Raw genomic sequence first — 24,911 nt, 5'->3', positions numbered from 1 at the left:
GTAACCCACACCACATTTTCAAATTCCCCGGGCCAATATAATAGAAGTGAAGCATGTGCGAATATTTACAATGACATGAAGAGAGAAAAAGGAAAGCTTGTGTCTTTTTAGTGGCTGTTAAATAGATTCTCAGCCATATGTCTCCAAATGCGTCAATAAAAATGTTTTCCTTTCATTTAAAATCTTTGTGTTTTTTTGTTTTTTTGTTTTTTTTTTTTTTTTGAGACAGGATCTTACTCTGTCATCCAGGCTGTAGTGCAGCAGCACAATCACAGCTCACTGCAGCCTTAACTTCCTGGGTTCAAGTGATCCTCCCACCTTAGCCTCCCGAGTAGCTGGGACTACAGGTGTGCACCACCATGCCCGGCTGATTTTTGTATTTTTTGTAGAGACAGGGTTTTGCCATGTTGCCCAGGCTGGTCTCAAACTCCTGAGCTCAAGCAATCCTCTCAATTCCACCTCCCAAACTGTTGGGATTACAGGCATGAGCCACCACACCTGGCTGTGTTTACATTTTTCTTTCTAGCCCCTGATATCTACAAATAGCTGAGTGATGGCAAGAACTGTTCCCTTTGCACAGGCATTTGTCGTAGTTGAAGTGCAGGCTGAAGAGTGAACAACAGATGCTGGAGGCTGTGATGAGACACAACCATGAAAGAGAGCTGCTCCCAGGCTGTGAAGCAAAAATAAGATACTGAATATAAAAATGCAAGGATTCCTGTGAAACTTCTTCTATTCACTCTCCCAGGTCTCTCCCACCCTCCCCTGTCCTGCTCTGTGCATGGGAAAACGGCCTTTGACGCAGCCTCTGGCTGCTGGCTGTGTTCAGCCAGTAGGGAGCAATGATGAGAAATGGGAAGGAGGGAGAAGACTGAGGTATTGGTCTTCACTTTGAGGCTCCTTCCCTGAGAGGTCACACTGGACTAGCTGTGTCCCTTAGCCCAAAGTCACAGCTACTCTCAGCAGACTCGCGGGTTCCAGTTGTGGCCCCACCCCTTGCTTCCTGGGATCTAGGATGGCTGCTCCTCAGTGTTGCCAGCCTTGCTGTCCTGCATGAGCCTGTGTAGTTGCCCTCTTCCCTGTCCATAACTTCTGAACAGCCCCTTTATCAAAAACTTTTTTTTTTTTTAAGACAAGAGTCTGGCTCTGTTGCCCAGGCTGTAGTGCGGTGGCACGACCTTGGCTCACTGCAACCTCCCGGGTTCAAGTGATTCTTGTGCCTCAGCCTCCCAGGTAGCTAGGATTACAGGTACCCTCCACCAAACCAGGCTAATTTTTTGTATTTTTAATAGAGACGGGGTTTCACCATAGCCAGGCTGGTCTTGAACTCCTGGACTCAACTGATCTGCCTGCCTTGGTCTCCCAAAGTGCTGGGATTACAGGCTGGAGCCACCGTACCAGCCAAAAACTCTTTTAATTACTGTTGCCTCCTGGTGCTGACTAATAAGGTATTGAATGTTCTCTGTTTTCCCTTTTATTAAAAATTTGGTATAAAATACATAAATCCTTTAAGATATTTCTGAATTTTTTACAAGCCATTAGTGAACAAATGCTTTTTGATGTTTCTCAGTGTTCTTTAAGCACTCATGTAATACTTCAATCTAAAGTGCAGCATCATCACAAGTCCTACCATGTTATGAGAGTTATGTAAACCACAGTGTTGGCCTTTGTATCCTAGTTTCAAGAAAACTCTGTTAAATTTATTAATCATTGTCAATAGTTAATTGAGTTGAGTATCCAGGAACAACTATTACTCTGCTTCTTGAAATAATTTTTAAAACTAGTTTTCATCCTATTTTGCGATTGTCTTTTCCACTGTTTTTAATATGGTGAATCATCTAAATCCTTTTGGGAATATGGATAAAATACATTGTAATTAATAAACATTTCAATGTAAAAATCAGGCCCCACATCATCATTAAGAGTGTAGGAAAGGACCAAGAAACCCAATTTCATAAAAGTCCACTTGAAAATAAGCCCAAGATGCAAGAAACAAAAAGCCAGGAGAATAGTTGGATCCAATCCACAGGCATCTGGGTTCAGACAGCAAATCCATAACCACCCCCTTCTCTTCATCCACTGGAAGCACCTCCAGCCCTGGGTAGTAGTTTCCATTTCCTCAGTCTCCTGTGAGGCTTAAGAGACATTTAGGAACCGCCCAAACTTACTCTTGGTGTGGGGCTCCTGTCTTGGTCAGCAAGGTCAGCACAAAAAACATAAAAATCACGAAGACTGCAAGACCAACCCAAAATCCAATCACAATGGAATCTGCAAGACAGTTAATACTGCAATTAGTATTTCACAGTAGTTTAAAACTTGAACATTCAAGAATCAGAGCTTCTTGGAGAGGCTTTGGTACATGAAACATGAAAGGAAATCAACAGTCTGATCCGCAGTTGGCTGGAGATTGATAAGATGGAAAGGATGACGGGGAGGGAAGAGTCTGCTCCGCCTCCAGGTTTCTGTCTCAGATAGCACGAAGGGATTTAGGCCTCATTGACTCATGGTTTCCGTATCTCAAGGAAGGAACCTAGGCCAGAGCATAGGTTATCTTGGGCCTCAAGATTCCACTCATGTGTGTTGAGTTAGAAGATAAAATGTTTAGCAGACTACCAACTCAAGTTTTAAGTGCATTTGGATTCCTACTGTTAAAAGAAAAACTTTGGACAAATTAAATTTAACAGATATTAACTGTGCAAGGAAAACAAAATTCTTGAACCGGGAAGCTCCCAGAATCAGAACAGATTCAGAGAGACTCTGGGCTGCCTCATGGTTGGTTAAGATTTAGGGACAGAAAAAGGAAAATGATGTACAGGAAAAAGAAACGAGGTATGGAAACAGCTGGATTTGAACACCATTTGAACAGCTGTCTGCCTGTGAGTGCCTGAAGTGTAGCTGTGTGATGAGCTGAGACTCAGCTATTGTTATGGAAGCATTCGCTGGGTTTTCAGTTTGCTTACCTAGTAAGCTAGGTCACAGCTCATACCTAAGAATGCAAGTATGCAAATATGGAGGCCTTCTTGGGCCAAATTTTAGTTCAGAAACTCTATTGGTTAGCAGCTCAATTAGGTAGCAACTTTGCATTCTCACTTGTGTTCACCATGGAATAATTCAGGCTGTCATTACTTCTTGCAGAGAACATACAGATGGCCTCTTGAGTGCTCTCTCTGCCGTCTGCCTTTCCCTGTGCTTTATTTCTGTACAAATCTGCTTTAATCACAGCCCTGATGATATTGCTCTTTCGTGAAAAGCTCTCCAACAAAAACAGAACTGACCCACTTTTCCAGATTAAAAGAGATTCCATATGTAAAGCACTTTATACAATGTCTGACAGCTGAGAAAACGGTACACCACAGGTGCTGGCTACTGTCATTAGAATTGTCATTTTCTCCCAATTACCTCACTTTAAAAACCATGTGTTTCCAATCATACTAGGGGACATTGTGTCCCTGTATTTACCGTAACCTTAGCCATGGCTTCCTCACAGCCACACCTTACCAGGGCTCTGACCACTACCTGCCTGGAACAACTTTTCCCAGCCTGGAGCTAATGAAAGTGTATCCACCCTATACTAAGAAGCTTATCTATGTGGAAATACACTAAGGATGCTTAGCAGTTTTCTAAAAATAAGTGATTGGAGTTTAAATATCAAATGTGTTTAAACGCAAAGCTTTATTCTAATTAAATTATGTATGTGTAGCACTTTTTCCAAAGTGAAGAAATCAGATTAAGAATTTACTCTGCATAATTCATACTTTCATCCTCCACATACTATTGCCTAGAGGTTAACAATGTGTATTCAGCACTCTGAAAAACTAATGTGTCTAACCTTAAGTGCCAAAGAAATAGAAATTGTATACTTTGCGTTTTAATATAGTAGAAATGAGGCATAAAAAAAGACAAGGACAAATACCAAATACCACATGTACTGAGGTACAACTAACATGAAACAACAAAATCTCAACTATCTAGGTGTGGACTATGAAGAAACATTGTACAGTTAAATAACAGTTCCCTGCACTGTACTTTATCAACTGCCTGCATAGCAAAAGCAAATTCTAAAATTATACACCAATGCTATATTTAAATCTTCGGTTTAGAATTGAATCATGTTGATTGACATTTTTCAAATCTGTGTACTAGGAAGGTGTTCTCCTAAGGACAGCTTTCACACTGCAAATGGTGGACTGACTCCTGGAGGCAGAGGAAAGTGTGCCCTCAACCCAGCCCAGTCCCCCTTCCCTCTGCCCTTCTAAGTGCCCCAGGGAGCTAATCAAAAAGCAGCAATAATGTGAAGCATGGGAGGGCTACACTCTTCAGAGAAGTCAGGCGGCGACAATGTTGGGGAGAGGAAGGCTGTGGGTAGAATCTGAGAATCCTCGTGATCCAACAGCATTTCCAAACATTTCTTTAATAATGCGGCATCTATGTTTTCCATGGCAATATGCTTTAAGTAGCTCTGCTTATTCACATTCCACTTTGAACAAAATGTAGCTTCCTCAAGTTATTTCCACTAATTTCCCCCAATCTCATCTTCTGCCCTATGACCCATCCCCAGGGGACTTTCTCACCCTAAGCCTCTTACAAGAAACGTCAGAGATCCCCATCTCAGCCCAGAAATATCCAAACTCTCCTGAAGTTTTATTCACATGTTAAGTTTCATGGGCATAGGCACTACAGTAAGATGGGAAAAGTGGAGCCCCTTGTCTTCCCAAAAGCATCCTTTTCTGGGAAGAAGTCAGAATAAAGTTTTATACAGAGCAAAGCTCCAATGTGGCTAGATGGTTAAGAAAGTCAAAAGAAGCCTTCCAAAGGAGTTTCCACCACAGCCAAGCTACCACAGTCTGTCCTGTCTAGACACTGAACTACTTGGAGACTACTATTGTAAGGGGGTAGAACAATTGCCCAGGGGAATTGCAAATGGAATGTGTCATAATAAAGTAACTCCCCTTAACCTAACCTTTAGTGAATGGAATGGAACAAGAGAGCTGAAAGCTGACATGATTTTTTTCCTTCCCATTCTAGGGTAGGACTAGGTTAACTACTCCATCCAACTCGCCCTCCTCTCCACCTCTTGAGAATAAATGGTGAACTTCCCATTTCGTGATTATATGAAAAACAAGGGTTAATACTTCACTTGAAAGAGAGGGTTCATGACACTGTCCTCACACCACTTTTGGTTCCTAAGGCACTAGGGTCAATTCTGTGATATGAATTCCTGGCAAAGAGCCAACAGTGATGTTCCCACACTTGTCTCTACTGTCTTACTCCAAGCTTTACAAGTTCTAGCTCTGTTTCTCATCCTAATGACCTGGCTTCTTGCTGAGTCATCCATGCATAGGTCTGATATCCGCCAGGCAGCACATAAAAAAGCATGGATTTGGCCACCACTGATACCTCATATTAAGAGGATATTCCTTCAGTTTTTTCTCAACATAGTGGTCAGAGTGGTCCTGCTACAATGTGATTGTCCACTCATTGACTCATCAGCTTTTGCTTCTGCTGCTTTAAGAACACCTTGTCTTACCTAGCCACGCCCTTCATAGATGACCCATTCCTCTCCTTCCCTTTATAGCAAGACACTTGAGAGATTTGTCTGTACATGCTGTCCCCAATTTCTCTCCTCTCATTTTTTCTTGAACCAATTCCATCAACCTTTTACCCCCAGCACCCCACTAAAACTGCTTTTCAAACCACTGCCAGTAACTTCTACATTATAAATCCAATGGTCAAATCTCAGTCTTCAATTAACTTGACCTAATAGCAGCATTTGACACAGACTGTCTTTGCAACCCTTTTTTCAGTTGGCATCCAGAAAACAAAAATTGCCCAGTTTTCTTCCTACTTTCTGTACATTCCTCTCAGGCACCTATACTGCTATGCAACCCTCCAACTTCGAAACACAAGCGCGTCCAGGGCTCAGCTTTGGACTCTTCCGTTTTCTATCTACACTCACTTATCCAGCCTCTTGGCTTTGAACGCATACTATTTACATGCTGATGACCCTCAAGTCTACACCTTCCCCCCACCCTCTCCTCCCTTGTCCTCCTGGATATCTGATAGGTGTCTCAATTTAACAAGTCCAAAACGGAGCTCCTGGCGTTCCTCTCTGAAACCTCCTTCTCCCATACTCTTCTCAATTTGTTAAAGGTAATTCCATCCTGCCAGTTACTCAGGTCACAAATCTTCAAATCATTCTTGACTCTTCTTTCTCTTACACACCCCACCAATCCATTGACAAATCTTGCCAGATCCGTCTTTTAAAAACATCCAGAATGTATGCCTTTCTCACCACTTCACTCTCCCTACCTGGCTCCAAGCCACCATCATCAGCTGCCTGGACTATGGCAAAGGCCACGTGAATGGTCTCTGCTTCTAATTTCATGCCTTTCACTCCCGAGTTGCAAAGTGATGCGTTGAAACCTAAGCCAGATGGCGCTCCTGTGTTCTAGATGCTCAAGTAACTGCTCAGAGTAAAAGGCCAAGCAAAGTCCTTAGCATGACCTCTGAGCGCCCCCACCATGTCCATGTCCCCAGAGCCTCTCTGACTTCATTTCCTGCTGTTCTGCCTCTTATCACTCCCTTGGTATCAAGCTGGCCTCCTTGTTCCTTGCATGATCCAGTTCACTCCCGCCAAGGATCCTTTGCTGGAATGTTTTTCCCCGAGATATATTATAGCTCAATCTCTCACTTCCTTCAGGTCTTTTCACATACAGGTGCTCAATAAATAGATATTGAATGAATGAATAAATAAATTTCTACTCTGTTGGTGCCAAATTTGTGTAAGATACATGTCCACTTCTGATACATGATAAAGTTTAATACGGGATTCAAAACCAATGGCATAAGAATTATCAATGACCATCTGAGGTTGTTTCTCAGATGAAACACGCTTTGAAGGTAGGAATCTTAATTTCAGCAGAGGAACTTAGTCTAAAGATGGAGCTATTGTTGCCAAGTATGATCCATTACAGGTAAGGCAAATAAAGATAACTGTTATGATCATTCCTGTCCACAATGAGGGCTTCCCCTTGAAATGTCCTGCTTCTGTTCTTTTGAATCTGCATCTAATTGGCTTTGTATTTTGCCCAGCAAAACAAGGAGTCATACTTGAAGGTCAGAATCACAGCATTTTTAAATGAAAGAGACTGTACCAAAGCACACATTTCAACAGTTGACTTGATCTTTTCACTTTCCTGTATATCTGGGGTTTTGTGTTTGTTTGTTTTTTGTTATCAATGTGTCTCACATATTGTCAGGTTCCTGAAGCTAAGGGCTTCTACTTATCAGCTCTCTTATATCAGAACAGTAAGTATTCAGGAATTTTTGTTTTATCTTGATATGAATATTAAAATTAACAAAAGCAGTTGTTATTAATGGTATAGTAGGTAGTGTAAGTAAGGAAAGAATGAGTCACACCTCTGCCTATGTTTCTCAGGAAGTTTTCCAGCTATAATTATTTCTAGAATGAAATATCCTCACAAAAGATTTTATTCAATTGTCTCTGGAAATGTACCAACCAAAATTATAGCAGTAGGCCTGTCTTCTGTGCCTCTTATACTAAGGAAAAGAGACAGGAGCAAGCTGACACAAAAATAAAGTTGATGTCACCAAGCTGTAAAAGCCCACATTTCAAGAAAATATGTGGCAATTTTCCCAGTGATTTTGATTTCCACTATAATTCAGAACAAGCAATTGTCCTTACATAAAAGTTATCCTAGAAAAACAACATATTAAAGAATTTAAGTAAATTAAGGAGGGTGATTTCACACCCAACAGCCTTCTATCAGATAATCAATGACAGCATACCTTAATGAATGCCATGTGCTTTTTTTCCACAAAGAAATACTGAGTAGACGTCAATAAAGGAATGAGTGAAAGTATTTAATTATTACTACTCACTTAAGGGGTAAAGGACATATGGTTTAGTTAATGATTTTTGCTAAAGGAACAAAAATAGAAAGCCGTTCTTGCAAAAGAGCACCAAGCTGGTGCAAGAGATCATGAATGCCAAGACAGGTCAGGATAGAAGCAGCCAGGAAATAATTAAAGGAATGAAAATGCTTTCTTTGCTACATTTGTGTCTCCAAGTCCTCTTATATTTCCTAATGTGTCCCACTAACCTGGACCAGTTAAGAACATAAAAATTTTACAGTGCTGTGGATAATTTACTCTGACAAAAGCGAACATTTCAGGGATATTTATGGGGTTACCAAGACAGGACCTGAGACTGGGCAGCAGTTCCTGCCTACCATGTTAACTGTTAACTCTACTTAGTGAAACAAGGATGTCTCATGCTGGCCAGTCAGCATTCACTTATGACTGGAGTCGAATAGCAACGTCTCACAGAATTACATTTCCTTGCTCTGTGCTGGACCCTTAATTACTCCAATAGCATGAAACACAATTCATGCCTAGAACACAGGGTTAGAAATGATTGCAGGCTATTCTGGCCCATCATTATGAACACACATGGATACACTGCTCTCCACAGCTCCAGAAAACCAACTGGGATGAAAAGATGCTGCTGTGTTACAAAAGAAAGTCCTTCAAACAACAGTTCCAGATCCTATTTTTATACATATTTTTGATAGTTCAAACATTCACAGTTTGGAGGAGCTAAAATAGCAAATGCTTTTTTAAAATTCTCAATCTCAGCTTGACATTGATTCATGTTCTCCTACTACAGGAATTTTTTAGTCTTTCATCAGTTAGAATCACCAAGGCCCTCCTGTACCATTTCCAAGCAATCAGCCTATGTATGGAGGTGAGATGTTTTGTGGGACTTGGGAGGCAGAGGACAGAGAGTTCTGTAAGAAGACAGAATGTTCAGGAGAAATAATCCTTGGGGATTTCACAGGTTAAGAGAAATACAATTTGTGCTTACAATGAGGAATTGTATAAAACTTACATTTATGAGCCTTTAGTCCTTCAAAGGAAACTGGTCCAATCTCATAATATTCATATTCCCAGGTGTAATCAGAATTAGATGCCGATTGCTGGGAAGTTCTGTTAGAAATTAACCTCTGGGCAGACATCTTCAACCTGTACAAATAGAGAAAGTCAAGCGCAGAACCTGTTAATTCATCCAGAGTTGCACAGTTACCTTAATTACTCTTGATCACATTCAGGAGTTTGGCAGCAAACCCCTTGAGGAGGTCTTACCCCCTAGGCCAGGAGAGGTTCTTACCAGCTGCCCACACCTCATGTCATATGGCCACTATTTCCTTTTATCTCGCCACGAGACTGGAATAAATGTATTTGAAACCAGACACTGTATTTTTTTGTGAACTTAACCCAATGCCTGGCACATAACCAATGTTCAGTAATTGATGAAGGAAAGAAGGAAAGGAGGGAAAGAGTATGTCAAAATCTCTAAGTTTACAGCTTCAGCCTCAGCACCTATACCTGCAAGAGTATGTAAAGAGTCTGCTGAAGCTAGTTCATTTCTGATACTAACTTGATGTATTACTCAATCTCAGATTGACATTGATTTCAGTTCTCCTATAAGGGAATTTTTTAGTCTTTCATCAATTAGAATCACCAAGGGCCTCCTGTACCATTCCCGAGTAATCAGCCTATGTGTGGAGGTGAGAAGTTTTGTGGGATTTGGGAGGTAGAGGACAGAGAATTTTGTAAGAAGAAAGAATGTTTAGGAGAAGTAATCAAATTAGTATCAGAAATGAACTAGCTCAGTATGTATCCATTGAACACCTACTATGCAACAATGGAGATAAGCAACCTAAGGTTTTGTTTGTTTGTTTGCTTTTCTTGCTTCCAGTGGGGTTAGAGGAAACTAAGTTTAATAAAAAGGAGTGAATAAAGAAAAACAGGCAACAAAAGTTGCATAGTGGATCTTGCAGAAGATCCTCAACAGAAGTCCACAACTTGTCCAACTGCTTACTCCTGAAATTTATCATATTTTCAGGATTTCCCGAGTATCTTTGTTAACTGTAACTATTTTAGACCAAAAAATCCTGACTTCTTTGGGAGAAGATGATTGCACTGCGCAGCATGGATGCTGAAGGTGATAAGTCAATGCAGCCTGTGTTCAATAACTGTGCTTGAGCACCTAAGGTGTGCAAGACACTGCACACTGTGGGGTGGGCAGAGATGCCTGAGACAGATCAGTACTCCACAGGCCTTCCCTTACAATGGAGAAAGAGAGACAAAGCGACAGATAGCAGTAACATAAGGGAAAATTTGAATGAAATACCAGCGGAAACGAAGATTCACTGAGCAGTCACTACCACTGCGCCCGCTTCAAGAGCTTTCTGAGGTTTCTTTAGCCTGCACCCCTCCCCACTGCCTCCAGGGCACAATCCTCAGGGAAGCTGGGGCAAAATCACCACCACCACCCTTCCGCCACACTTCTGCATCACTCTCCCCTTTCCCTCACCCCTTCTTTCCCATCCCAGACATGACTCCACAGAAAAGGACTCTAACCCCATGTCATCATACTGTTCAAAGGATGGGCCCAAAAAGCCTAAAATATTTACTTTCTGGTCTTATATTATAGAAAAACTTTGCCAATCCCTGCTATAGAGCCATGAAAAAAAAATCTGAGCTTCAGTTTTCCCACTAGTAACATGAAGATGATTATGGTACCCACTTCATGGAGTTGCTATAAAAATTAAATGTGATGTTGCATGAAAAATTAAGAAAAATATTAGCAGGCTGCACAACTATTAATTAGAAATGCTGATCTTGAATAGAAAAGCCTCGCTTTGCTCTTCAGACACACCTGGCCAGCCAATTCTTACCAAATGCACCAAGTGTTAACTGATTGATTCAAGCAATCTACCTGCCTCACCCTCCAGAGTGTTGGGATTACAGCTGTGAGCCACGGTGCCCAGACAAATAAATAAAACTATGACCAAAAATTACTTAAAGGTGTTTAGATCATTTGAAAGTTAAAATGATCAACATTTACATCCTGGGATTCATGCTGTTCTACCAACTCAAAAATAAAATAGTATTTCTCTCCTTTTTTTCTTTATTAAGGAAAATAAGATGAAGTGTGGTTTGATCATATCATTTTTAGTAGAAATCAACATTACAACTACTGTAACAGCAGAGTGGAGGGAGGCACTCAACTTCATCTGGAACAGAAAAATAGTGAAAAGTACTTAAAGGAATGAAGAAAATAAAGATGGAGGGTGTGTATTCAGAGCACCACAGAACTGAGAGCTGTTCTCCCACAGCCACATAGTTCTCAAAGTCAGCACACAGTGGGGACCCTCATCTGTGGCTGCCAGGGTCCACAGGACCAGTCAGAAAGCAGCAGTAACATCACCCTCATAGGGCCGGTCAGGAACTAGTCAATAAAATGTGTCTGTGTAAGAGTGAACTGTAAGGAATATCAACCACCCACCCTACAACAGAGACATGTCTTCTTTTTCTCCCCCTTACACTATCCCCTTTCATCTAAATGAACTATTTAGGGATTGATTACTAAAGGGCATTACCAAAGGGTAATATAAGTTATATGTGCAAAAGTCCTGAAGGTGGGAAGAGAGAAGTGAAGTTCTGACCAACACTGACAGACAAGAATGACTGAATAACAGAGCCAGCCTACAGGAGGTTCTCATTCTGCAGAATGAAATGTGACACCAGCTCTCCCCAAGCAGCCACCAGTTGTCTGAGTAGCCTTCAAACAAAAGGAGAGACATTTGTCTCCACTGGCTCTTTCCTCTCACTTCTTGAATCCCAAAGATAGCTTTGGAGGACAGAACCTCTGACCTCTTCTTTAAAGGAGTCACCTAGTGCCCTTGAAAAAGTCCACGAGGCATTATTTTTTCATGCAAGTCTCAAATTAACCAGCTTAGGCCATCAGATGCACAAGGACCAACAACAAACATAAGGCAGTGCTAGGGAAGTGTTCTGCGTCATCCCCATTACCAAGCCCGCAGTAACTCTCCAAGCTTTGCTGAAACATAAGCTGGGAACCGCCAGCATGTCCACGCAGCAGCCCCCTGAGTCTGCTATTCCACCACAGTGTGCATGATCTGGGCCATCCACGCAGTAAGGGAGGCAACCTGGCACTGAGCCTCACTCCCTGGGGTGCTGACAGGCCGGCAGCTGCTCTGTCTTGAACACAACAGCAGGAAGCGGCAGCTCCACGGGCAGCTGCTGTCTGTGTGGCTACCACTCCTGAGAACCACCCTCCCCACCCTGAGATTTTCTTAATGTCAGATTTCTTTATGATATTAGAGTCATGAAAAATAACTTCTTTGACAGAAACATATCCTAAACAAGCTTCCACATCAGAGAGACTAAATTGCTCTTTTGGGCAGCTGAAAGCATCATTGCCAACAAAAGCAAAAATGAAGATTAGGACTGCATCCCAAAGCTAGCCCTGAAAGGAAGCTTACCTTTTCCAGGTGTGCACAGGGTAGTGTAGCCCATGCCAGCCCATTGTCGGGGAAGAGGGAAGATCACAAACCCAAACAGAGAAAGCGTGGTGGGCAGGCCCAGACACCTCTCACTAAACCATCACCTCTTCTCCAACCCACATTCCCATCACTTTCATCCCTTCTTTGGACTATCCAATCTTTCCCGCTCCAACCCAGGTTCCTATACCACTCCTGGGCACTCTCTTTTCCTCCCCGTCCCTCTTTTTTTGAGACAAGGTCTTACTCTATTGCCCAGGTGGGAGTGCAATGGTACAATCACAGTTCACTGCAGCATTGACCTCCCTGGCTGAAACGATCCTCCTGCTTTGGCCTCCCAAAGTGCTGGGATTACATGCATGAGCCACCACACCTGGCCTCTTTTCCTTCTTTTATTTTGAGGAGAGTCTCCCTCTGTCACCCAGGCTGGAGTGCAGTGGTGAGATCTCGGCTCACTGCAACCTCTGCCTCCTGAGTTCAAGTGATTCTCCTGCCTCAGCCTCCCAAGAAATTGGGACTACAGGCACATATCACCAGATCCAGCTAATTTTTGTGTTTTTGGTAGAGACAAGGTTTTGCCATGTTGGCCAGGCTGGTCTACAAACTCCTGACCTCAGGTGATCTGCCTGCCTGGGCCTCCCAAAGTGCTGGAATTATAGGCGTGAGTCACCGTGCCCAGCCCTCTCTACCTTCTTAAAAATGGATCAAGCAATTCTCTCCACCTCCCTGAATTTGAGGAGATGTACTCAGACATAGAACTTCCCAAAGTAGTTCTATGAATACATTCTATTCTAATCATAAAGCCATTATTTATGAATAAATGGCTTTGTGTCAATATCCTTAGTGGATTACGATGGTATGCACAGCAAGGGGGCTGCTTCTTTGGAGTTAGACACTTTTTTTCCATGTTAAGGGGTCAACATCAGCAGATGAGTTTTTCAAGTGACCACTAACCCAGGCACAGGACTAGCACATTAAGAAGAATCCAAAAGGTGCCAGAAACCCTGAAAAATGAGCATGCCCCCACACAAACATGCACACAACTGACAGCACAGCTACTAAGGCATTCCAAGAAACTGCCAGCCAATGCCACAAATCCAGAGACCTATGCTGACCAGTTTGTACAGGGGAAGACCTAATGGCCAGTCAGATGATCAAAATTCCCAACTGCAATGACTCTCTCACCTTCCTCTTCAATCCTCAAACTCCAAAAGTAGGCATGCCACTCAGGACCACCAACCTCTGTTCTGGCCCATGCCAGGAAGGTCTTGTTAGTTACCTCTTCTTATCCTTCTTCGTCTTACTTCCAGGAATGACTGTGCCACACAACATAGAGAAGTCACCCTTGTGACTCATAACCCTCTCTCTCTTCCAGCAAAGAGACTTGAGAAACCAAAGATAAAGCTCAGCCACGCTGCACTTCGGCGGCTGATGAGCCCAAGGTGGGAACTTCAGAATTGCAACTTTAGAAGCTTAATTTCCTCCTTGCACAGAACAATGGTGCACCCCAGCTTACCCATGTCTAAGTGGGTAGGGTCACATAGAAAATGAGAGACTTCAACATTATGAATCACACTCCGAGCCAGCTGGATCTTCTTAAAGCATCTCTATATGGCAGCACCTCCCAGCAAGGGATCATGCTTGACCCTCTCAATCAAAGCTGCCACATTGTCCTCCCAGGGCAGTGCTTTAAAAACAGTAACATGGTGTTATTCTCCAGTTTACTTCTCCTTTTTATAGAGTCTGCATAAACCACCACCTTCTACTGGCACTTCCCACTTAATTTCCAGGTCTGCTGATTCTTTTTCTGTGAATCCATTTTGTCAGTGGTGTCTTTCATGGGGCATGGATTTTTCTTTCCTCCAATTAAATAAAAAAGATCATGTTTCCAGGACTTTGTAGTCTTCTCCTCCTTACTACTATTTTGACTCGAGTATGACTCTTTTGAAGTCTGATGCTCTGGCCACTCAATTCAGTCTAGAGATGTTACACGCACGTACACACACACACACACACACGTACGCATGCTGGGCTCTTCCTTTTCAAATGGACATACTTCCCAAATTTCTCTACACTGCCAAGTTTTATGCCATTCTCTAGTGTTTCCTAGAAAGTACTCAATTACCCAGCAGTCCTCAAAAAATGGTGACTGACAGCTGACAGAGAATTCAGGATGTATCTATTTCCTGCCTATCCCTGCTTCTCCTGTGCAGTCAGCAACTTGTTTCCAGCAGCAAGGCAGCGAACAAAAAGTGTTCCCAAGCCTGAAGACTTCTTCCATCTTAACAGAAAAATCAATGCCAATAGAAGAACAACTTCCAAAAACAGAAATGGGACTTAATATTTTACACTGATAGATATGTAGTCACCACCTGAAATAAAGAATTGCTTAATTAAGAAGTGGGCACCCTTCTTTCACCAGCTGGTGTCTCAAAGGGGACAAGCAGTTTGTATTCATAAATCTACCTCTTCCTGTTATGCCTGGCCACCTATATGGTAGTAAACAGGCTAGGAAGTTTTTTGGTTTTTGTTTTTTTGTTTTTTTGTTTTTTGAGATGGAGTCTCCCTCTGTTGCCCAGGCTTAAGTGCAGTGGTGTAATCTCAGCTCACTGCAACCTCTGCCTCCTGGGTTCAAGCGATTCTCCTGCCTCAGCCTCCCTAGTAGCTGGGATTACAAGTATGCACCACCATGCCTGGCTAGATTTTGTGCTTTTAGTAAAGAAAGGGTTCACCATGTTGCCAAGGCTGGTCTCAAACGCCTGACCTGAGGTGATCCGCCTGCCTCTGCCTCCCAAAGTGCTGGGATTACAGGCATGAGCCACTGTACCCAGCCAGAAGTAATTTTTAAAGTGAGTGTTTCCTGGCTCTGTAGTACTCCACAGGTTAGTCCCATTCTAACAGACTTCAGCTGGACATCAAGAAGAATTTCATGTTTACACACCCAGTAAAGAAGCTGTAAAGTCTCCATCTGGAGAAAATTTCCGGAGAAGAGAAGAGGCATGGCCCTGGGATACGACTGCACCTCTGCCCCTGGTTCTACAGAGTCAGGGAACTGAATTTTCAGTTTTCCAGAGACGAGAAAGCCCTTATGGACTCAGTCATGCTAACCAAGCATAGCAGAATGATTTATAACGAGCATATCCATTTGTTGAATAAGGAAAACAATTTTCACGTTGACCACAGCACATGTTTTACATGGTCTGGGAAACAAAATTTAAGATCAGAAGATTAGCTAGTGAAAGTAGAATCAGGACAAGGGAGTTGTAATAATATGACAAAACAGAACCGTAATGCTCCATCCCACTACATGTGTATCTACGTGTTAGACTGCCGTCCTGTATTCCAATGTCAATGTCCTGTTGCCACCACAACATGCTATCATGGTGGAGCTGGCTTCCCCAATCACAGGAAAGGCATAGGCTTAACTCTAGCCTTTTCTAGACCTTGCTTTTCTTGGTCTGTCCTTCAAAAAATTCTAGGCTAGTTGAGAGCACCAGTAGAATACCAAGTCAGTCACTTTTATTACAGTTAGGTTTTCTGAGTTCCCATGACTACTTTATTTTTGCTCTATCTCTAAACTCTTAGGGAAAGCACGCTTTAAATTACAAGTGTCAAGTCAAAGAACCAACTATCAAAAAGAAATCTTCATAATGAGATACCACTTCATACCCTATGAACATGGTAATTATCAAAAATCAGAAAATAAGTATTGGTGAGGGTATAGAGAAACTGGAACCCTTGTGCACTGCTGGTAGGAAGGTAAAAAGGTACAGTCACTGTGGAAGACAGATAGCAGTTTCTCAAAAATTTAAACATGGAATAACCATATGATACAGCAATTCTAATTCTGGATATATACACAAAAGAACTGAAAGCAGAGACTTGAACAGATATTTATGCACACCTAAGTTCATAACAGTATTATTTACAATAGCCAAAAGGTCAAAACAACCCAAGTGCCCAATCACAGATGAATCATAAACCAAATGTTGTATGTACAATGCAATATTAAGCCTTAAAAAGCAATGAAGTTCTGAAACATGCCACAACTTTGATGAACCTTGAAAACATTATGCTAAATGAAATAAGCCAGTTACAAACGGACAAATATTGCATGATTCTACATATATGAGGTACCTAGAATAGCCAGATTCTTAAAGACAGCAAGTATTGGGTTGGTGCAAACGTAATCGTGGTCTTTGCAAATACTTTTAATGACAAAATTCACAATTACTTTTGCACCAACCTAGCAGAATGGTGGTTATCAGGAGCTAAGGGTGGGGAAATGGGAAACTGTTATTTACCAGTAAAGGGTTTCAGTTTGAGATAATGAAAAAGTTCTGAAAATGGATAGTTGTCATGGTTGTACAACAATGTAAATATATTTAATGCCACTGAACTGTACATTCAAAAATGGTACATTTTATATTATGCATATTTAACCAAAATACAAAAAAGTTCTAAATATTGTTTATAATTTTTTTTTTTAGGCCAGGCTTGGTGGATCATGCCTGTAATCCCAGCACCTTGGGAGGTCAAGGCAGGTGGATTGCTTTGAGCCCAGGAATTCAAGACCAGCCTGGCCAACATGGCAAAACTCCATCTCTACTAAAAATACAAAAATTAGCCAGGCATAGTGGTGCATGCCTGTAATCCTAGCTACTTGAGAGGCTGAGGAACAAGAATTGCTTGAACCTAAGAGGCAGAGATTGCAGTGAGCTGAGATCACTCCACTGCACTCCAGCTTGGGTGACAGAGCAAAATGCTGTCTCAAAAATAAATAAATTAATTAAATAATACAAATAATTTTTAAAAAAATAACAAGAAGCAGTGCTTCCCCATCATAGCACTTGAGGGGAGGGTAATGAGAACTCTCTAAAGCAAAAGAGAACCCCAGAGGATGACAGAGGGTGCTGAGACAGCTGAGCACCCCTCCCTGTGTGGATCCTTCCTCCCTGGTCCACCTTCAAGGATCCAGCTTTGCTCTTTTCAGCAGCCCTGTGGGGATTCCCTTTCAAGTAAAAGGAACACTCCCTCTAAGCTGTGAGGAATCACCCCTTTCAACCCCTGGGAGAGTCTTAGACAGGTGGCAGAATATGTGTGCTTTGCCAGTTCATGGCCCTCTCACCCTGACCAGTCCTGGAAACACACTAGCCACTTCCCAAATTCTCCTTCTTTTTTGAGATGGAGTCTCGCTCTGTGGCCCAGGCTGGAATGCAGTGGTGTGATCTCAGCTCCCTGCAACCTCTGCCTCCTGGATTCAAGTGACTCTCCTGCCTCAGCCTCCTGAGTAGCTGGGACTACAGACGCATGTCACCACACCCGACTAATTTTTTCTACTTTTAGTAGAGACGAGGTTTCACCATGTTAGCCAGGATGGTCTCCATCTCCTGATCTCATGATCCACCTGCCTTGGCCTCCCAAAGTTCTGGGATTACAGGCATAAGCCACCGCACCCGGTCAAATTCTCCTTTCTATAAGCTTTACCTTCTGTTGTACCTGTCATTACCCCAATTCATTTCAGGAGAAGTCCACCACAAATTATCATTCCAAAGCTTTCAGGCCCTTCTCATGGATTACATTTAAAATTAGCAGCTTCCCAACAACAAAAAGGAAGCACCTTAATTTCATTAAACTGGTTCCATCCAGTCTCTGGGGAATGTTTTCTAGAGACCAGCCAGTTTTCATGGACCTGAAATACAGACTTGCCAGCATTTTTATTTTGCAAAGTAAGGAAAAATTTTAAAAACAACTATTATTAATAATTATCATTTTGTAGACAGTTATCTTAAACACCCTCCAAGTAGAGAAGATGTAATTTCACAATAAAGGCAGTCCTCTGCAAGACAGGAGGACTAGCAGTTTGACATCAATATTTTCACAGCAAGCAGACACTTCCATGGGGGTTCGCATGACACTGCCTCTGTCTACTGCATTCACATGAGAGCTACCTATTATGGCTGAAATATTCACCCCCTATAAACAAAGGAAAAGAACTGAAAGGGATATAGTGAAAGTCCTTCCAGATCTATGATTCTGTCACTTAACAAAATTATCAAGTTGCTTTTCACTTGTATCACAAACTCAGTGGTCTGTATCTATTTGTATTATGGGTGTGTATATGTGTTCACATGCATGTGAAAGCACACACATGTGAACATACACATTGTGTGTGTGTGTCTATATATACTTTTTTTTTTTGAGACAGTTTCGCTCCTCACACAGGCTGGAGTGCAGTGGCACGATCTCGGCGCAATGCAACCTCTGCCTCCTGTGTTCAAGCCATTCTCATGCTTCAGCCTCCTGAGCAGCTGGGATTACAGACGTGCACTACCACACCTAATTTTTGTATTTTTAGGAGAGACAGGGTTTCACCATGTCGGCCAGGCTGGTCTCAAACTCCTGGCCTTAAGTCATCCGCCCACCCCCGGCCTCCCGAAGTGCTAGAATTACAGGTGTAAGCCACTGTGCCCAGCCTGTGTGTATACCCTTTTTTTTTTTTTTTTCAGGCTTCCTCATCTTTAAGGAAGGGTGAGGGGTGGGGGCAGGTCATTTGTGGAGGTGGCTGCAGAGCACATAGGTCTCGGGGACAGGCTTGCCAACTCCAGGACCTTCATCAGGGCCTTACTGGCTTCAATGCAGATTTGGATCTCTGCCCTCGCAGCCTCATCGGCTGCACCTGACAGCTCCACCAACACCTTATTCAAGTTCATCTTGGCTGCCCATGTCCAGCATGTCCAGCGTCACTACCATCATTCACTGTGTATACATATATTCAGTCATTCCTTAGCATCTGTGCAGGCTTGGTTCCAGGACCTCTCAAACACCAAAATCCAGAGATTCTCAAGTCCCCAGTATAAAACGGTGTAGTATTTGCATAGAACCTATGCACAGCCTCCAGTATACTTTAAATAATTTCTAGATTACTTATAATACCTAATACAATATAAATGCTATGTAAATATTTGCTATCCTGTATTATTTAGGGAATAAATTACAAGGAAAAAAAGAGTCTGTGCATGTTCAGTATCCTTTTTTTTTTGTTCAAATCTAGTTAACTATCCTTTTCTTGTTTAAATATTTTCCATCCACAATTGGCTAAATCCACGGATGTGGAACCCACGGGTGTGGAGCCCCTACTGTACTACAATGTGAACACGGTGCTGTATGGACTGAATTGTGTCCCCACCCCCAACATCCATATGTTGAAGCCCTAGCACCCAGTATCTCAGAATGTGACTGTATTTGGACATAGGGCCGTTAAAGGGGTAATTAAGTTAAAATGAGGCCCTCATCCATTCTGAAGAATATCTTCATAAGAAGAGGAGATTAGGACACACAGAGAAAGGCATCAAGGGAGCCCATGCACAGAGGGACAACCATGTGAAGAGGCAGCAAGAGGGCAGCGGCTGCAAGCCAAGGAGGGAGGCCTGGAGCAGAGCTTCCCTTCTGGCCACTGGAGGAAACCTACGTGACCAGCACCCTGATCTTGGACTTCCAGTCCCCAGAACTGTGAGAAAATGAATTCCTTTGGGAGGCCAAGGCAGGTGGATCACCTCAGGCCGGGAGTTCAAGGCCACCCTGACCAACATGGAGAAGCCCCCATCTCTACTAAAAATACAAAAATCAGCCGGGCGTGGTGGCGCATGCCTCTAATCCCAGTTACTTGGGAGGCTGAGGCAGGAGAATCACTTGAACCTGGGAGGTGGAGGTTGTGGTGAGCCGAGATCCTGCCATTGCACTCCAGCCTGGGCAACAAGAGCGAAACTCCGTCTCAAAAAACGAAAACAGAAAATAAACTCCTGTGGGTTAAGCTACCCAGTCTGCAGTATTTTGTTATGGCAGCCCAAGCAAATTAATATCAGTGCTGAAACTAATTTGGGGAAAACAATGTTCTCTTTGGTGAACTAATTAAACTGTCCTAGGAAGTCCATTAAAAATGACTTACTTGATACCAATCACTCTTACTATAACTAAAAAATAAATACATTTTTGAAAAGAAAATATTTACAAAATGTCATTAATCTATTCCAGTTCATGCCATCTTCAGCAAACACGTCCACTAAGTTCTCATAAATATGCCCTTCTTCGAGAAAGAGCACTAGTTTTGAACATGCTAAAATTATTATGAGTCCATTCAGATCAACAAGGATATTCTAAACACTGTTGTTTAACTATGGAAGATTTAGTAGAGGTCAAAAAGTCAAGGACTGCAGACTGTGCTCTTAAAGAATTCATTCAGGCTTGTTATTTCAAACTATCCTCTCCCACACAATGAATTTCACTTTTTCAAATACACCCACCCACCCCCTCACACCCACCCCGACACACACACACACACACACACACACACACACACGGGTTAAGGGGCAACAAAAAAGCCTGAAGACATAGATAGTAGAAACAACAGGGTCATTAAAAAAGGGAGGGCTCATGATGGTACAGGAACCTGGGGTGGGGAAACTCTCAAAGATGGTCCTCTGAGCTTTTGCCCATTCAGTTCCACCTGCAAGCTGGACTTCCTCTTCCTCCTCTCCAGATTCCTGTCTACCTTTGTGGGTAGGGATCAGATATTACCTCCTCCAAAGAGATCTCTCCAACTATTTCACCACATGAGGATCTCTCTCTTCTCTCCAATCCCATTACATGGATTATCTGAATCTCTCATTTTAGCAGCAAGAAAGTATACATCAGACTCCCCAAAGACTAGACTTGGCCTCTCACTGAGTCATACTGTTTGACATAGCTGCTATTCTAAAACAGCCTGGCCAAGTGAATTAAAACTTTAAAGATCTTAAACTTTCAAATTAGATCATTTTAAGAATACCAGGGAATCAACCACTCTTTAAATTCTAATTAGTGGAGTTTTTGAAACACTTGGCACAATAAGAATAAGAGAGACTGGCTGTGTCTTAAATCACTGTGAGGATGACTTGCCAAACAAGACTACTTTGTATTTTTGGCTCATAGTATCTGTCTCCAAGCAGCACACACCATATCACACACTATTTGTTACGGTCCTGAGCTGAACCATTCTTTTAGCAAACGAGTGAAAAGGAGAGGTACTGTGTCCGGAATTGGTGGGTTTTTGGTCTCACTGACTTCAAGAATGAAGCCGTGGACCCTCGTGGTGAGTGTTACCGTTCTTAAAGAGGGTGTGTCTGGGAGTTTGTTCCTTCCGATGTTCAGAGGTGTTCGGAGTTTCTTCCTTCTGGTGGGTTCGTGGTCTTGCTGGCTTCAGGAGTGAAGCTGCAGACCTTCGTGGTGAGTGTTACAGCTCATAAAGGCGGTGTAGACCCAAAGAGTGAGCAGCAGCAAGATATATTGCAAAGAGCAAAAGAACAAAGCTTCCAAAGTGTGGAAGGGGACCCAAGGGAGTTGCCACTGCTGGCTCCGGCAGTTTGCTTTCATTCCCTTAGCCGATCCCACCCACATCCTGCTGATTGGTCCATTTTATGGAGAGCTGATTGGTCCATTTTGACAGAGTGCTGATTGGTGCGTTTACAATCCCTGAGCTAGACAGAGAGTGCTGATTGGTGCGTTTACAATCCTTTAGCTAGACACAGTGCTAGAAAAGCTCTCCAAGTCCCCACTAGGTTAGCTGGATACAGAGTATTGATTGGTGTATTTACAATCCCTTAGCTAGACATAAAGGTTCTCCAAGTCCCTACTAGACCTAGGAGCCCAGCTGGCTTCACCTAGTGGATCTGGCACCTGGGCTGCACGCGGAGTTGCCCGCCAGTCCCCAGCTGTGTGCCCACACTCCTCAGCCCTTGGGCGGTCCAGGGGACCTACGCGGAGACGCAGGGGGCCGCGCTTGTCAGGGAGGCTCGGGAGGCGCAGGAGCCCACCTCGGAGGGGAGGAAGCTGGGGCATTGCCTGCTGCAGGTCCCAAGCACTGCCCCGCGGGGAGGCAGCTGAGGCTCAGCGAGAATTCAAGCGCAGTGCCAGCACACCAGCACTGCTGGGGGACCCGGCACACCCTCTGCAACTGCTGGCCCAGGTGCCAAGCTCCTCACTGCCAGGGGGCTGGCGCCGACGGCCGGCTGCTCCAAGCGCTGGGCCTGCTGAGCCCACGCCCACCCGGAACTCACGCTGGCAGGCCAGCGTTGCGGGTGTTGTGGGCGCTGCGGGCGCAGCCCCGGTTCCCGCCCACATCTCTCCCTCCACACCTCCCCAAAAGCAGAGGGAGCCGGCTCTGGCCTCAGCCAGCCCAGAGAGGGGTTCCCACAGTGCCGTTGGGGGGGGGGGCTGAAGGGCTCCTCAAGCGCCGCCAGAGTGGACTCCAAGGCCAAGGAGGCGCGGAGAGCAAGGACTGGTAGCATGTTGTCACCTCTCGGTACCAGGTATTTCCAGCTCTGTTCCGCAGAAATGGAAATGTGAGCTAGAGCAGTGGTTTATTTAAGAGCTTAGGACAGAGCAGTAGAAAACCTGAACTTTCTAATGACATCTTATCTTCTGAGGCCTGGGGTCTTAAACTAGGATGTGTAGCTCTTGTAGTTTCTCCACCTACTGCACCCACTGCCACCTCAGTACAATCAATTACAAGCAAACCAGAGCTTGGGGTGCAAGCGCAGTGCAGGCTCAAGGCACACCATAGCCTCCTCATCTTTCAGGGAGGGGCCTGGCCAGAAAAGAGGGGCTTTATAAAGTGAGGGCAAGAATGTAGTGTCCCTCAGCTTGCCTAGGTCTAAGGATCCCAAATAGTCCCCAGAGTCTCAAGGCATACCTGGTTCATCTTCCTGGAGCATCAATAATACAGGACCTGGAGGATTATGTTTTATATTAAATAAGTGCAGGTATGTTACAGAGTAAACTGTAAGAACCAAATAAATGTTTGCTCCTGCCACCTTTGGCCTCTGCTTCAGAATCCTAGAAATAAGGATTAACTCTCCTCTCCTATTGGGATAATTCAGTGGAAGATTTAGTCCATTTTCATACTGCTAATAAAGACATACCTGAGACTGGGTAATTTATAAACAAAAGAGGTTAAATTGATTCACATTAGTTCAATATGGCTAAGGAGGCCTCAGGAAACTTACAGTCATGGTGGAAAGGGAAGCAAACACATCCTTCTTCACATGGCAGCAGCAAGGAGAAGTGTGAGCAAAAAGGGGAAAGCCCCTTATAAAACCATCAGCTCTCATGAGAACTCGCTATCAGGAGAACAGCATGGGGATAACTGCCCCCATGATTCAATTACCTCCCACCAGGTCCCTCCCATGACACATGGGGATTATGAGCACTACAGTTCAAGATGAGATGGGTGGAGACACAAAGCATAACCATATCATTACACTCTTGGCCCCTCCCAAATCTCATGTCCTCACATTTCAAAACACAATCATGCCTTCTCAACAGTTCCCCAAAGTCTTAACTCATTCCAGCATTAACTCAAAAGTTCAAGTCCAAAGTCTCACCTGAGACAAGGCAAGTCCCTCTGCCTATCAGCCTATAAAATACAAAACAAGTTAGTTAATTCCTAGATACCATGGGGGTACAGGCATTGGGTAAACACACCTGTTCCAAATGGGAGAAATTGGCCAAAACAAAGGGGCTACAGGCCCCATGCAAGTCTGAAATCCAGTAAAGCAGTAATTAAATCTTAAAGCTCTGAAATAATCTCCTTTGACTCTATGTCTCACATCTGCAGGCCCCATGCAAGTCTGAAATCCAATAAAGCAGTAATTAAATGTTAATGCTCTGAAATATTCTCCTTTGACTCCATATCTCACATTCAGGTCATGCTGATGCAAGAGGTGGGCTCCCACAGCCTGGGCAGCTTCACCCTTGTGGCTTTGTATGGTACAGCCCCCCTCCTGGTTGCCTTCACAGCTAGCATTGAGTGTCTGTGGCTTTTCCAGGTGCATGGGGCAAGCTGTCAGTGGATCCACCATTCTGGTGACTGGAGGACAGTGGCCCTCTTCTCAGACCTCCACTAGGCAGTGCCCCATTGGAGACTCGTGTGAGGGCTCTGACTCCACATTACCCTTCTATGTTGCCCTAACAGAGGTTCTCCATGAGGGCTCTGCCCCTGCAGCATACTTCTAGCTGGACATCCAGGCATTTCTATACATACTCTGAAATCTAGGTGGAGGTTCCCAGAACTCAATTCTTGACCTCTGTGTACCCATAGGCTCAACACCAAATGGAAGCTGCCAAGGCTTGGGACTTAAACCCTTTGAAGCTACAGCCTGAGCTATACCTTGGCCCCTTTTAGCCATGGCTGGAATGGCTAGGATGCAGGGCACCAAGTCTCTAGACTGCACACAGCAGGGGGGCCCTGAACCAGCCCACAAAGCCATTTTTTCTTCCTAGGCCTCCAGGTCTGTGACGGGAGGAGCTGCTTGCAAAGGTCTCTGACATGCCCTGGAGACATTTTGCCCATTGTCTTGGCAATTAACATTTGACTCCTTGTTACTTAGGCAAATTTCTGCAACCCGCTGGCTTGAATTTCTCCTCAGAAAATAGGTTTTTCTTTTCTACCACATTGTCAGGTTGCACATTTTCCAAAACTTC

The 24,911-nt window shown here is 43.6% G+C and overlaps 1 protein-coding gene across 6 annotated transcripts in view; it reads right to left on the bottom strand.

Annotated features, from left to right (window-relative positions):
- Nucleotides 1-24,911, bottom strand: part of MRAP2 (melanocortin 2 receptor accessory protein 2) — a 51,489-nt gene that overhangs the window by 20,623 nt on the left and 5,955 nt on the right. For 3 of the 6 annotated variants that reach the window (XM_025382986.1, XM_025382987.1, XM_025382985.1), the window contains exons 2-3: nucleotides 8,912-9,045; nucleotides 2,169-2,268 (exon numbers count right to left, since the gene is read on the bottom strand). In XM_025382986.1, the coding sequence (XP_025238771.1) occupies nucleotides 2,169-2,268; nucleotides 8,912-9,038 (227 nt within the window). In that variant the 5' untranslated portion in view covers nucleotides 9,039-9,045. Of the gene's footprint in view, nucleotides 1-2,168; nucleotides 2,269-8,911; nucleotides 9,046-9,165; nucleotides 9,228-13,671; nucleotides 13,915-24,911 lie in introns of those variants that run through there. The other 3 variants (XM_025382984.1, XM_025382988.1, XM_025382989.1) reach the window with 3 other exon arrangements.

Source organism: Theropithecus gelada, chromosome 4, assembly GCF_003255815.1.
Source record: "Theropithecus gelada isolate Dixy chromosome 4, Tgel_1.0, whole genome shotgun sequence".
NCBI classification, from domain to species: Eukaryota; Metazoa; Chordata; class Mammalia; order Primates; family Cercopithecidae; genus Theropithecus; species Theropithecus gelada.
Note: the sequence above shows the minus strand (reverse complement) of the source record. Positions and strands in the feature narration are given on the sequence as shown.